The sequence below is a fragment of the Eptatretus burgeri genome, chromosome 8 (genome assembly GCF_056783735.1).
Source record: "Eptatretus burgeri isolate ZD-2024b chromosome 8, Ebu_testis_v1, whole genome shotgun sequence".
Classification (NCBI taxonomy): Eukaryota; Metazoa; Chordata; class Myxini; order Myxiniformes; family Myxinidae; genus Eptatretus; species Eptatretus burgeri.
The window spans coordinates 95,536,801-95,551,415 of NC_140968.1; the positions used below are offsets into that span (position 1 = coordinate 95,536,801).

At 45.7% G+C, this 14,615-nt stretch overlaps 1 protein-coding gene across 1 annotated transcript in view; it reads right to left on the minus strand.

Moving 5' to 3' along the window:
• Nucleotides 1-1,342: 1,342 nt before the first annotated feature.
• LOC147022316 (ubiquilin-1-like) overlaps nt 1,343-14,615 on the minus strand; it is a 50,521-nt gene continuing 37,248 nt past the window's right edge. Inside the window, exons 10-11 of the mRNA XM_085893085.1 lie at nt 14,292-14,514; nt 1,343-5,860 (exon numbers count right to left, since the gene is read on the minus strand). Of these exons, the coding sequence (XP_085749211.1) occupies nt 5,714-5,860; nt 14,292-14,514 (370 nt within the window). The 3' untranslated portion in view covers nt 1,343-5,713. The remainder of the gene's footprint in view (nt 5,861-14,291; nt 14,515-14,615) is intronic.

Genomic DNA, 14,615 nt, shown 5'->3' on the forward strand with positions numbered 1-14,615 from the left:
TCACTCAATTCCTCTTACATAGCACTTTAATGTTTTCATTACAGACAATCTCAAAGCGCTTGCCAATGTTTGATGTCCAGCCATTTTTCATCACGTGTCAGATTCTAATTGAAGATAAGCTCATTGGTAGGGTACAGGGTACTCACGACCAGACAAACTGCCAGCCTGGTGCTTCGTAGTCAATTTATTTAGAAGCTTACAATTCACAGAGCTCCAGGGAGTATCTTCAGTGAAAAACGTTTCTCGGCTAGAACCAATGCCAGACGATGCACAACTCCATCGTGGATACTCGACTAAAAGTGCAGGGATTTGCATTTTGTTCTGGTGATAATTCTCCTTTGCTTCGTGCAACACAACCAGTTGTGGCACACGTGTCAACGAGCTTGACTCCCTTCCGATGGATGGCACAAACATTCATGTGTTGCCCTTCATGCAAACCACTGGGATGACGGTTTATAGCTGACTCGAGATCAAACCCAGGTTGGACAACTCAGAGGTGAGTGTGTGTACCTCGAGGCTATCCTGGCAGTCCAGTGTTTAATAGGCATGAACTCTGATCGGTAAGTATGCTGGCAGTCTAATGCACCATGCAGTGGGGAGAGGGGGAATGAAACAGGGGGGGGGGGGAAGGTGGAGTGGGTGGCACTTGGTGGCACTGGTTCCCAACCTTTTTCTGATCGAGTACCACTTGGAGGTCCCATACCATCGCCGCGTACCACCTGGTTCCAGAAAAACTCAATTCGATAAGATGAACACACAAATGAACTAACTGTCAACAAAGAACAAAATTGAATGCGAGGGCTGCATCTGTTTCTTCTCCACCAGCTGGTCGATGTGGGGCATAACTTTGCTCACAGCACATCGGAAATTATGCCCGGGCGCAGCAAGACGGTTCGGCTCTTTGACTTGATGGTCATCATGGCTGAGAACCCCTGCTCGCACTTTTTTTTTAAAGGATGAGCCCAAAAGTGCTCGCGAACCACCTGGAAGGCCCTCGCGTACCACAAGTTGGGAACCACTGCACTGGATGGATGTCAAAAGATCCCAAGATGTATTTTGCAAAGAATAGGCCATTGTCACCGGCACCCGTAACAGATACCTGTTCCGACTACCACTGCAAAAGCAACAGCAAATGACCCGGTATAATCCCGGTTACGTGGCTGTTGCGGCAGCCAGCGTGTTCAGGGTAAACCCTCGTGGAATGAGAGGAAAAAAAAAAATCGAACCTCAGGGTGCAGCATTGTGGGGAATGCTCAGACGATACGCCACGGACAATGACAACAAAATGCCCACTGGGGAAGAGGAGGATAACCGTTTCAACTATTCAACACAACAAGAAAGAGCAAGAGACCGCAGCAATTTTATTGAAAGAGATAGGAATAGATTTTCAGTCATAAAATTTATAAACCACTCCAACCAGCATTCGGAACAATGATGCAGGTGAAAATGACAAACAGGAAAATATTTTTAGCAGAGCTGGCAGCCACGTTGTTGACAGCCATGTCGATCGAAAAGGTCTTGAGCCATACCCCCCCACCCCCCGCCCATGAATACGGGTCAAGATATAACATTGAGCACAATGCCTGCAAGGTGCATTGTGGAAACACACGTTCAACCCCCACCTTGATCGATTCAATCATTACCAACAATGAAACTCAGTACGACTCCTGCTTGCATGTCAAGTGGTGGCGCAGCTCTCGCATTGCCTTTCAGACGGTGCAAAACAACAGATTAAAAAAACAGCAGGGAAAAGTGATCACCACATACCTGGACAGCAGGTGCTTAGGGACAGAGGTAAGGTGGCTGATTATCCAGTTCAACATTGTAAACAGCAGCAAAACGATGGGTGCTTCACAGGGTCATCTCTAAGCCAAGGATACATGGGTCACGACAGGTCACACTGGGTCAAAAGCTTCGGTGGAGGTAATGCAATGCGAGTGAGTGGACAAACCGTATATAACAATGAGGGCAAAAGTTTTCAAACATTGTGGTACTCAAAAATATAAACTTGAAAAGCAGAATTACTGCAAGTATCTTTTGGAGAGAAGGGCCATGATGCCAGCTCCAAACAAAATAACTGATGGTTGTTTTGCGACAGTGCAAGAAAAGTTTGACAACTCGACTTCACAGACAATACACGGTGAGAGATGGGATGGTGATACTGATGTCGTGGCCATTTTAATAAAAAGCTATTAACAAAAAGGAAGTTTTCTTGAGAGAGAAAGAGAGAAAGAGAGAAAATCAGCAACGGGTTATGAGCATATGTGGGAATTGTTAATTTCCAATAAGATCATCACTGTGCTGCCCTGGCAGGTATGTAGAGCTGGGTGAGGGGTGACATCCGTCAATGTCAGCAATAACTGCTGGAGAGTCGAAGGATTAATATAAATACAGAGCACTGATCGACGACATCAAGATAACTGAAATTTTCATCACAAACAGGACAAAACCAATCACCACCTACAAGACTGCACAAACAACTGAATGCGACGGACAAAAGTCCTGCTCACTGAACGTCTGAAGTACGTGTCTGGAGAAAATTATAGGAAAAAACAAACACTTTTGATTTAAAGTCATTTTCGAAAGATAAACGTACGTGGCAAAGGTGAGCACTTTTCTTTTTAAACGATCTTTTATATGCAGACATCATTAGTTTCCATCACAGCCTTGAGCAGCCAGTGGAATTGTTTAATTATTTTTAATGAAATTTTGACGTAATGATCAGTTCATTGTTCTTGGTCCGATTATTGGAGGGTTAAACTCTTTGTCGCGTCCCCTTTATAAATTGTTGTGCAGTAATCTTTGTACACAGGCCGATAAGTTAACTCTGAAGAGAATTACCTTCACGTAATATGAGAGATTAACTGCCATCCTGTTGCTCATCAGGCAGGGAATTGCCGTTGTACACAGACAAAGACGGACAGACGACATGGCAGTTTAAGGGAAGCATGTTTGAAGAAGAGATAAAACTCCTTAAAGTACAAGGAAGTCTCCAAATGGCTTTGACTGGTACATGCAAGCTGTTCATTACCACGAGTAATGTTCCACGAAAAGTGGAGAAAATGAATGGGGCGGGGTGGGGCGGGGGAGAGATTATGCAGTGGCTTTCGCACATCTTCTTGCCCCACGATGGTTTCAACCTGGGACAGCATAAAGCCCAAGGTTTCATGCTAGTGTAAGCACATTTGGCAAAAGGAAGGTGACGACTCTGAAGAATGACTATTCTATAGAATTATACATACATGTGTGTTCAGATGTTTCCAAGAGCAATCAACAACTAGCGAGGAAAAATAATAATAATAATAATAATAATAATAATAATAAAATAAAAAAGAACAAATGCATGGCTTTCCTTTGGGGATAACCTGAGGAATAATAAAATAAAAGAATACTTGAGCAACGAACTAAAGCAGAGTTTGAAATCATTTCTTCACACAAAGCATGGTAATGATTCGTGAGATTATTTACCCAATCCTTCACGTCAAGGCAAACACTGCATTGCCACTTTTCAGTTGATTATTGTGGCAGCTAATCAGGGAAACAATTTCAAAATCTTGGAAAACATGATAAATTAAATTTTAAAATAAAAATAAGAAAAAACGAATGATCGCCAAAACAAAGCAAAGAAACTGTACAATGAAAGCATTTGGAAAAGTAAATAGAGAGGTACAGGGAGGAAAGTATGGAGCAGCGCCGTTCGGATAAATTAGATTTGACATTTCCAAATTGCTTTTGTGTCGATTAGTTTTCCCGACGAAATGAAAAATCAACCATTGCATTCCCACTGGTGAACTGGCGGCGTCGGTGCCTCACATTGTCAAGAAGAGGAGGAAGAAATACTGTAGCCTGAAAATGTATCTGAACTTTGTTGCAAAAGTCTATTTGGAGCGTGAGTGGCGACATGCGATTCAGGTTATTTCGACCTGCCGTCAACAGCACACAATCAATATGAAACTTTTATGGGCCTTTCTTACAAATGGTTGTTGAGGTTTCATCTCCAATGGCTTTGAACAATCCTACTCGTGTAGAAAATATTAAAATGCTGAAAATTAGGTCACAGTGTTAGTTTGAAGTCAAAATAAAAGTTTGCAGAATCTTTCACAAAGTAATATCTTCTTTCGTGTTTATTTTCTATAGGGCTTCATAGATCAAAACCCAAACTATAGATTTTCTTTAATTTAACAAAGCAGCAGCAGGTGGAAAATAAAATTAAAAAAAAAAGAAAAAAAAAAAAGGAGTAAAAACAATAGAAGGAAATAAAAACATCGAACAACTCTAATTCAGGATTCTTACATTCCATTTCAAAACAGTTTAATTCCCAACACGCCAAAACCAATTCGTAGGAATATGAAAGCTTGATTTGAGGAAATTACTCATCAGCAGCCCAACATGTCAAGGCCCACCAACCATCACCGAGCCAAAAGGTGCTTCTTTTGCATTAGACGGTTTCCAAACAGGTATCGCTGACACGGTACACGACAATTCCGTTGCATCGACATGACAGAAGTGCGCATTCTATAATCGGCCTTTACGATATACGATACACCATCAAACCTGTCCGAATGTTCAAATATCTTCACCGAACCACCGCCACATGCAGTACAAATCAGTGATGTCATCACAGCGCCGCGTTTCCTTCACAAGTCCGTAGTGTACAGAAAAGGCACAAACCAAGCACTGTTCTTTCATCTGCACACCCAACTCACGTGAGGTTTGAGATGTCTGCAATTAGTCCGAAATAAAATTAAAAAAATAAAAATAAGACCAACGTCCAGCGAGAAGCCGGTAACTTGGGTAAGAATTAATTTGAAGAAGCACTGGTACATGTCAAGAAATGCTCGATTCCAGTCGGGAAGACGGAGTAAGAGAAATCATTGCGTGGAAGTGGCTATTCAATGCTGAACCATAACCATATACAAAATTGCAGCAATGTACAAATGTTCTGCTTCAGTGGCAACGAGCACGAAACCACAGCCTTCCTCAAAGCCACACCTGCCCTTCACGTCGGCCCGAGCACCTTTTCCACGACACAGACTGATGTATGAGCATGACGTCATGAACTTCAACAATGGTGCGTCACACAACTCTGGGATATTATTGCGTTGGAAAGTAAAAAGTAAAAATAAAGGGCAAATGGAATTGGCCAAATTAATGCTGCTGCAGTCCTAAGATCCGCACACGAGGGGACTAATGTGCCTTCCGCTAACTTGCTCACATCTACAAGCGAGGAACATTCCATCAACAGCAAATGGCCAATACACTGTGCAAATTAAGAACAAGTATGTGATGATCCACTTCTCTTCCCCAATCCAAAACACATCACACAGAACACCGAGTGCCAGAAAATGTTTTGACGTGTGTGTGGTCGGTGAGAAATTCACCATCTGGAAAATTACATGACTGGAGATAATAGAAGGAAAGGTGGAGAGGTATGGGTCACAGGTAAGGTAATCACAAGAATGAGTAGGACCAGGAGTGGCAAGTAATAAAGGGAGGGGAAAGGAGCTGGGGTGAAAGAGAAGAATGGGCAGGAAATGATGTGGGCATTGCCAATTATGTGTTGGAGGTAAAGTAAATGGGCTAGAAATCCACGAGAAGGCCGGAGACACATGAAGACAAGCTGAATAAACGGTAATGGACAAACAAAGGCAGAGGAAACTGGCCGAGGGAGGGGGGGGTTGGGGTGGCTGCGGGTTGGGGAGACAGGAGGAAGCTATGAGTTTAACAGGCGTTCAATAGCGGCGTTGATGTCCCCTCCAGTGGCAATCAGTGCCTGGATGTTTGCGTCACGATTCACAAATCCCATGGCCTGAAGTTGATTCAACTGCATTCTGAAACGCACTTCAGGCATTTGTGTTGGCTGTGGGAAGATTGGGGAGGAACAGGGATTGATGAATGGATATAAATTATCAAAACAAAGTCACCACAGAAATGCATAAATGCATAAAAGCAGCTCAGAAAGCATGCACAAGAGCCAGATGAAGAAAATCAGAGCAATTGATTGGTACTGTGGGCGACAGGAAGCACACGCAAAACTAACCAGAAGTGCAGCAACAGGCGCAATCATATCAAACAGAGCAAAGAACGTGCAAAGCAAACGGCACAATAACAAGATCTCTTGAAAACAGCAGAAAAACAATTACAAACTGAAATTCAGAATATAACATTAACTGAAGCACACAGTAAATAATGTGTCCTTGAGCAAGTGAGAATTTATCCATGCTGGAACCAATTATGTGTTGGAGTGGTGACCTGTCCAGGATTGTGTCCAATAGCCAAGGAGACTGCTTTGGCAGCACCAACGCTCTGCACAGAGTATGGTCCGGATGGATGGATGGAACCAAGCTCGTCGACGGCTTAACACATATCAATGGCCATGGCCTTAGCATATCAGATTTAAAAGTCTTATTTAGATGCTTCGTGTAGGGCATTCAATATCGCCTCGAGAATTTCCTGCATCGAAGGTGGACAGAGGTTATGTCTTCACCCATGTTTGTCTGTCTGTTCACATGATATCTCAAAAAGTTAAAACAGATTAGTGCAGGTGTCGGCTCCGTCTATCAATTTTTTTCTGACATCGATATATCAGTGTGCTCATGCAGGGACATCACATTATAAACTAGAGGGGGAGCACTCGGTGGAGTGCAAAACCTCCGCCGCCAATACTGCTAGGTCACTCAAGTGAACCTGATATCCTATTCATTCAATTTGATGTCAACAGTGCTCACAGAGTTATAGTTTGCAACTTTCCCTTTTACTTTTAACTTTTACATACTCAATTAATTCGTTATAACGAGATTCCTTGAGACAGAAATTGATTTTACATGGGTATATCCACCTGAAGTTCCAAAAATCAGCCGCAATAATTTTGGCATGTTTTTTGTTGGAAATCACTTATAACATGTAGAAATGCAAAAAAAAAAAAAAAAAAAAAAATCTAAATTTTGTTGAAAAAAAGTTACAAAATATTTTTTTTCTCTACCAATTTTTTTTTTGGGGGGGTGGGGGGGTTGGAAATCACTTAAAACATGAAGAAATGAAAAAAAAATTCAAATATTTTTTTCAAAATGGCCACCATAGCGGCCAAGTCCAAAATGTCCAAAATCTAATGTCCATGAAAAAAAAAAGACCAAGTCCAAAATCTAATGGCATGATCCTTGGACCATACCTAATCCCCCCACCAAGTTTCGTCGAAATCCGTAATACTGTTCACAAACAAACAAATAAACAAACAGAAAGGGGTGAAAACAGTAACCTCCGATCTTCAATGGCGGAGGTTAATAAAAAAATATAATTTACACAGGTTCCAAATACTAGTATGTGCGTGCCTGTACGGGCATGGCCGTACGTGCATGGCCGTACGTGCAAAAAAAAAAAAATTTCAAACCGTGAGCCAGAAACAAACACACAGGCCGTTCCTTCGCTCTCGCGTGCTCGTACGTGCGTGCCCGTACGTGCAACCCCCCCCCCCCCGCCCCCAAAAAAACTTTCAAACTGCGAGCCAGAAAACCACACAGGCCGTTCCTTCGCTCTCGTAAACGACGACTGGATTGGGGCATTGTGTTTATCTAGAAATGCGCATAAGAAATCGAGAAATTATTATAATACATTAAGTCATCACTATCCGGAAGTGGTGCGTGCCCGTACGGAATGTTCACATGCATTCCACGAATTATCGCTTGCATTGAAGTAACAACTGCTGTGATACTTACACACAGAGTTAATTAAAATCCAAATTAAATTCAAGTTTACCTCCCTGTCTTTGCTTGCCATGACATTCGCTGCCATTGACCATTGCCACTCCTACGCCACGGTAACTAAGGCACCGATCCCCATCGTAACCGGCACGGCACGTAACGTCATCGTCGGCCGGCCGTTCACCAGCCTATGCAGCCACGCCTCGCAGCAACGTGTCCTTTCATTGGTTGGTAAATAAATGGCCATAACTTGGGAGGCACTTGTCCGATTAATATCAAACCTTGAAAAGGCACATCCACAGAGCCCCAGCAATATACCTGGAAAGTTTCAATTATATCGGACCAGTGGTTGTTGAGAAACAGTGGTGTCTCTGTCTGTCTGTCTGTCTGTCTGTCTGTCTGTCTGTCTGTCTGTCCGTCTGTCTGTCTGTCTGTCTGTCTGTCTGTCACACTGTCACACTGTCACACTGTCTGTCTGTCACACTGTCACACACACACACTCACACACACACACACACACACACACACACACACACACACACACACACTCACACACACTCACACACACTCACACACACTGCTGTTATGAGGTAGGATCCACATGTCAATTCCAATTTACCTCAGTACTTACACTGTCTCGCTACCGGGGAAACCACACCCTCGGCCGACTCTGTCCGAACCGAGTCGCGTGTACCGACTCAGGTCCGGCGTGCCGAGTGGGAGTTACCAGAGCCGCGCCGGTCCCAATGACAACTTACCGGCCCAAACGGTCTCACTAATTCTCAATACGCACCGTGCTGGGTCGATGAAAGAAAGTGACAGACAACGAGCTGATAAATCGAACAATTGGGAGTTTATTCATCAGGGGGGCACAAATAGCAGAGTTATCCGAATATGCAGGAAAATGTACAATGAACAAAAGCACTTAACAATTCTACTTATCAGACTGGCGCCACGCGCCACACACGCGCCACACACGCTCCACACACGCTCCACACACGCTCCACACACGCACGAAATGGACCACGTGGGGTCTTTATTCAGTCCCTCAGCTCTGGAGTGGGGACCAGGGCTCGGCTTGTACCTGGTCGTCGGAGGGAAGACGCGATCCGTGATGCGGCACCTGACAAAGGTCGTCGGTCCGATCCCCAGTCGCACTTGGGGGACTCGTGGTTCATGGCGGAGCTCGGGTGGTGAATTGTCAAGGTCCACAGAACTCCTCGTGCCAACGCCAACAACCACGACAACGACAACGACCTTCCGTCCACACCACTCCCGTTTTTCCACCAACCAATCTCAGAGCGTCTCTGGAACTTTATGGACCTCCCTCAGTGGGGAGGGGTCTTGGTCAGCACACCTCGCTGTTCGCCTCTAATTGACCAGGATCCTACGGGCACAGCCTTCCTGGGCGAGGTTTCGGCCATGCCCGGAGAAAGCCACACCTCCCCTCCACGCGTGTTTGAGGAAGGTGGATGGTGGTGAAGCCCCATTGTGTGTGGAACATTCGTGGAAGCAGAGGACTGGGACCGCGAGCCCCCCCCCCTCTCGGCAAGTCAAGGGACAGGCAGCCAACGATGCTGATGGAGTGTGATGGGCAGGTGGTGAGATGTAATAACCTAACTATAAAATAACTCGTAGCGCACACACAAAATTTCCATAAGACAGAAGGAAGGGACCCTAACTAAAAACACATACTTATCGAAATAACTGAACTGCGGGGGCTGCTGTCCGTTTGTGTGCAAATGGCTTCCAGATTCGTAACAATACATCATGGACTCAATGTTAGCAAATCATGGCAAATTTTTTTCCGTAGGATAGATAATTTAGTTGATAAAGAGAGTAAAAAGGGGTTCAGTCTAGTCATTCACTTATTCTTGCAGGACAATTTCTAAAGGCAACAGTCGAAGACCACCAATCATAGGTCACAGGCGAGTGCTCGGCTAGCGAGCTCAGTGCCCAATATTGGCACACGCGATGACGACGTGTACGGTATCGATTATAATCAGCACAGGCGGGTATCATAATCGCGGATCATCGTTCCGGTAATCGGCATAGACTTTCTAAAGTACACCCGATTCATATAAAATAACCCATTACTTTAAAAACAGCCAAGAGGGCAAGGAAACATGTGATTGCTTGTACGGAGCTCGGGTCCTGAGGGTTAAAAGTTAAAACCTACTGTACTACCTTCTGGTACGTCTTGACATCATACGTTCAACTGTTGCAGGTGCAGCAGCATGCATTAAAGCTTTTTCAATAATGTATGGTATTGAAGAATTGTAAACATTTTTCTTGGATTTGTTGGTGATATTGTTGCGGCCCGGGGTTGGGGCGAGAAGACCACGAGAGGAGGGGGGGAGGAAGCTATCTCGAGTTCCCACCAGACTCTCCGGAATCACAGGCCGTCCCACACGGATAACTCCGTGATGTGGCGGGTTGCTAATCGACCGTGAACGCCAATAACTCAACCACGTGACTTCGGGTCCTCCATCTAAAGTTTAACCTGTTACCTAAAAATAATTACCTGACCTAATTACCGGGGAACAAGCCCTCAGTACGCCTTGTCCGAACCAGGTCACCTTACCGGATCAGATTCAGCCGAGCGTAACTGCCTAGGAACGTACCGGCTAGAAGAATGGATCGTTGGGAGATAACGGCCTGGCTAGGCTAGGATACGGACCATGCTGGGCCAATGAAGGAAAAGACAAAAACGAGCTGGGAACATTTCTACACAAGCATTTATGAACAAACAGGCAAGGAAGAATATGTGGCACAATGAAAGGATTTATAGTTGTATGCAAGCAGGGATAGCAAGGAATTTGTAGGGGGCGACAACAAGGCAAGCAACTTACAAAAGCGGACACAGAGCAGACTTATCCCGATATATCTCTTCTACACTCTTAACTTAGGGCAAGGACAGACACCATGACAGACAGACAGGCAGACACACACACGCACCCCCCCCCCACCCACCCCGATGAAGAGAGTTAATCAGAAGAAATGAGAGGAGATAAGGGCTAACGGACTCACAATACCTTGCACGGTCCGCCGACTGCGCTATCCAGTACGTTTTGGGGGACGCTCCGCCGAGCGATCCCAGTTAGAGAGTTAGCGCGTTATCTCCTGCTTGGTTACTGTGCCGGGCTCGGCGCGTGCACCGATCCAGAGAATAGGCAGAGCTGACAGGCAGGAAAGGCAGTGGGGTAGAGCCAGCAGACGAGAATGTGGATAAGTCAGCACGTGGGGTCAGGCGGGTGAGCGGTGGAAGGCGGAGTCAGCACGTGAGGCAGGCGGAGCATTAGGCGAATGTGGAGATCCCAGCTAGCGAAGCAAGGTGAGACATGAACGGCTTCGCGATCCGCCTTTTATAAGCCCCATGATGCAGGGTGGGGTGACGACCTGAAGCGATGCGTCGTCACCCGAAATTGTGAGCTCCGATTGGACCCTTTCCCCACGCTGCGCTGCCCCTATAGCTGGAAGCGGTCTCATTTGTACATCCGGCGAGACATCGCTGAGCTGTGGAATTGTCTTGCTCCGAACACCACGACATGAATCGCCTTGCACCGAATTCCTTGGCCACGCTCCGACGACCGACCGAGGATCGCGTCGGTCCTGCATGCATGTTCGGGCACCCCCGGCGACCTGTGGTTGGCGCTGGTCAATGCGCTTATTCCATCCGTATACCACATGGCCCGAGCGATCTGGGCCGTGCATTTGCACCTCTGCTTGGTGGCCACTGCATCGAGGCGGAGGTGTGGGAAGATATTGGTGGCCGAGGTGGCGAGCGAAGATCGATGGTGGGACACCGTTGTAAATCAGCGCGCAGACCCGAATAAAGATGTGTGCCATGCGCGTCCTGTATAGTGAGATGGTAATTATCACGGGGCTGCGCGCGTGTCTTATGGTGCATGTGGTGATTTATCACAGTGGTGATCCTCACAGATGGCCACCTGAGCGCGGTGCTGGTCCCAATCTATGTCATCGATTGAAGGAAAGGATTGGATATAAATCAGGGTTGAAAAGAAGATAGATATGAATATTAGATGCAGATTTGGGTTGAAAAGAGGATAGATATAAGTATTCGATGCAGATTCGCATGAAAGGGCGCACCGTGCGCGTCCTGTACAGTGAAGGTGGAGGGTTTTTCATCATGTTACAAGCGTCCCGTGCAGTCTAGTGGTAGAGGTTGTCGCTGTGGTTTTCACAGACAGCCGTCTGGGTGTGGTGCCTGCTTGGATTTATTTCATGAATAACAGCAAAGAGTTGGAATGAAGATAGAGATATAATTAGACCAAGCTATAAGACCCACGCAACGCACTTCGTCCCGTTGACCCATGAGACATGAGAGGAAGGTCTAACTGCACGTGTATTAATGAAATAACTGTCTGGGGATCACTGTGTGTTAGGTGCCATTGCCTTCGAGGCATGCAGTTTTCAGAACCGCAACAATATAATCAATATTTTTGTGGAAATCCCAATTTTTTTTTTTCTTTTCATACCAATTAATATTTCCAATAACGGTATATCGATGTGAAAAATTATACCGATATAACCGGTATATCGATATGTTGCCAGACCCGAGTTGGGTGTGCAACAAGGACAAATTCATTTGATTTTGGTGAAGATCTGGATTAAGATAAGACAATTTTTTTAGTGATTCTTCACCATTGAGTGATGGGGCAAAAACATTATGCAACATATCTCAAAAAGTTATGTATGGATTCAGAAGAAACTTTGTGTATGAGTTGGGTAGGTAACAAAAATAAGCTAATTAGATTTTGGTTGAGGTCCAGATGCAGATTAGGCCTATAGGTGAGATACAAAACGTACTGAAGTGAAGTTGATGACGAGCCATTCCAAATCCTCACACTTCCCACTGAAGGCAAAATTGAAAGATGGCAAAAAGTTCCACCGGGAATGAGCCACATGTCCATACAGCCGCAGCTGACGCTCACAGTCGATGCAGGGAACAAATCTCATTTGAGTCTCTCTCAACAACTGCTCGTTGGACACAAAGTCTAACCAGCGAGAGCCAAGGATTCTCCGAAGCGACCTGGTACCAAAGGAATTAAGTCTCCGTCTCAGATCCTTGGTCAGAGTCCAAGTCTCGCACCCATAGAGCAAGACTGGAAGTACCAAGGACCTGAAGACTCGGACTTTCGTCCTCCTGCATAGGTAACGGCAGCGCCACACCCCATGATCCAGTTAATCCCTGACTCCCCAGGCCTGACCCAGATGTCTATTGACCTCTGGCTCACAGCCAGCAGAGACATGAATATCACTGCCAAGGTAAGGGAATCTCTCTATGACCTCAACATCCTCACAACAAACAGGTACAGACAAGAGAGCAGCATCCAAGATGTCACTGAAAGCCTGGGTCTCTGACTCCTCATTCAGCACCTCGAGGACCCCCACACAGATATCCAGAGTCTCCACAAAGATGACTGCATCATCTACGGCATCAAGGTCAAAGATCTTGCATTCCTAAAGGTTGCACCGCAGCTTGATCTCTCCGACATCCTCCCCATAATCCAATCCATTACAAGCGCTGAAAGTGTGGGGGCCAGTACACCGACATCCCTGACGAACTCCAATAACAACTGGAAATAAGTCAGAGATGGCATCACCACATCTCACAGCACTCTCAGTACCAGAGTATAGTACAGACATCAGATTGATCAGTTTTGGTGGCACCCACGAAGACCAAGAATCCTCCAAAGGGCATCCGGATTCACTGAATCAAACGCTTTACAGAGATCAACATAGGCTGCAAGCCGCTCCTGCCGAAACTCTCGTCTGCATTTGGTGAGGACCTGAAGAGCAAGGATATGGTCAATCGTTGACCTCTTTGGTGTAAAGCCTGACTGCTCTGGGCAATGGTGCTCAAGCAGATGGTGGCGAACCCTATCAAGAATTATCCGAGCAAAGGACTTGCCCGGCACAGAGCAGCATCACCCCTCGGTAGTTGTTGCAGCGTCACCAACACAAGTTGGGGGCCAAATATTCCCTATTCTTCCCTGCTACCCGGATTTGTCAGAGCAGTAAGGTCACAGTCAGTGCCGATCAGTCGATATGGACAGGTCCTTTCCCTCGTCCTTCACCTTGTGAAGGTGGGGGTGCACTATCATGGATGTGGGGATTTATGCGTCGCTCCTGGGAGATTGATCGGCTGTCTCCAAGCCGCAGACTTGGTCGAGAGAACTGTCTGAGGCTATACAACAACAACAACAACAACAACAACAACAACAACATCCCGTTTTTTCATAAATCATGGGGATAAAAATGTTCAGCCTGGCAGAGGTATGCGCTCTACCAAATGCTGTTCTAGTTACTGTGACAAAGTAATACTTGGGCAAAAATCAAATCACATCCAAAGTTAATCACTGGCCAGCGCAAACAAGCTGCTCTGCTGCGGATCTACTGCAGACACCAAACGCAAAACATTACCTACTGCAGAATGCGACTATAAAGAGAATACTTTGTGGATAACAAAAGATAATTGGCAGCCACATTGTTTTGAAGAAGTAATAACACAGAGGTTTCTTCAACGTTCCAGCATTATACATGTCTTATTACCTGTTCAGCAAAACACACCTGTGTCGCAGTCATCCCAGCAAGTGCTTGCAACATCTGCTGCATGAACTCCTGTTGGACCGCAGAACTGGGCACTGAAGGCGTGGCAGTCCCATCTGTAGAGCCAAGACTTGTGGGAGGCGCAGGTGGGATTGGAGCACCAGATGGAGTACTGTCAGACTGTGTGGAGGGTGTTTCGCTTGTAGTGGGCACAGGCATTCCAGGAATACCACCTGGCACCAAGCTAAGTAAATAATGAAAATGGAGAAATGGGTTGGAGCAATATCAATCATATAGTTATTGAGAATAGAAAAAAAAATTCAGTCAATTCTTATTGAATTTTCA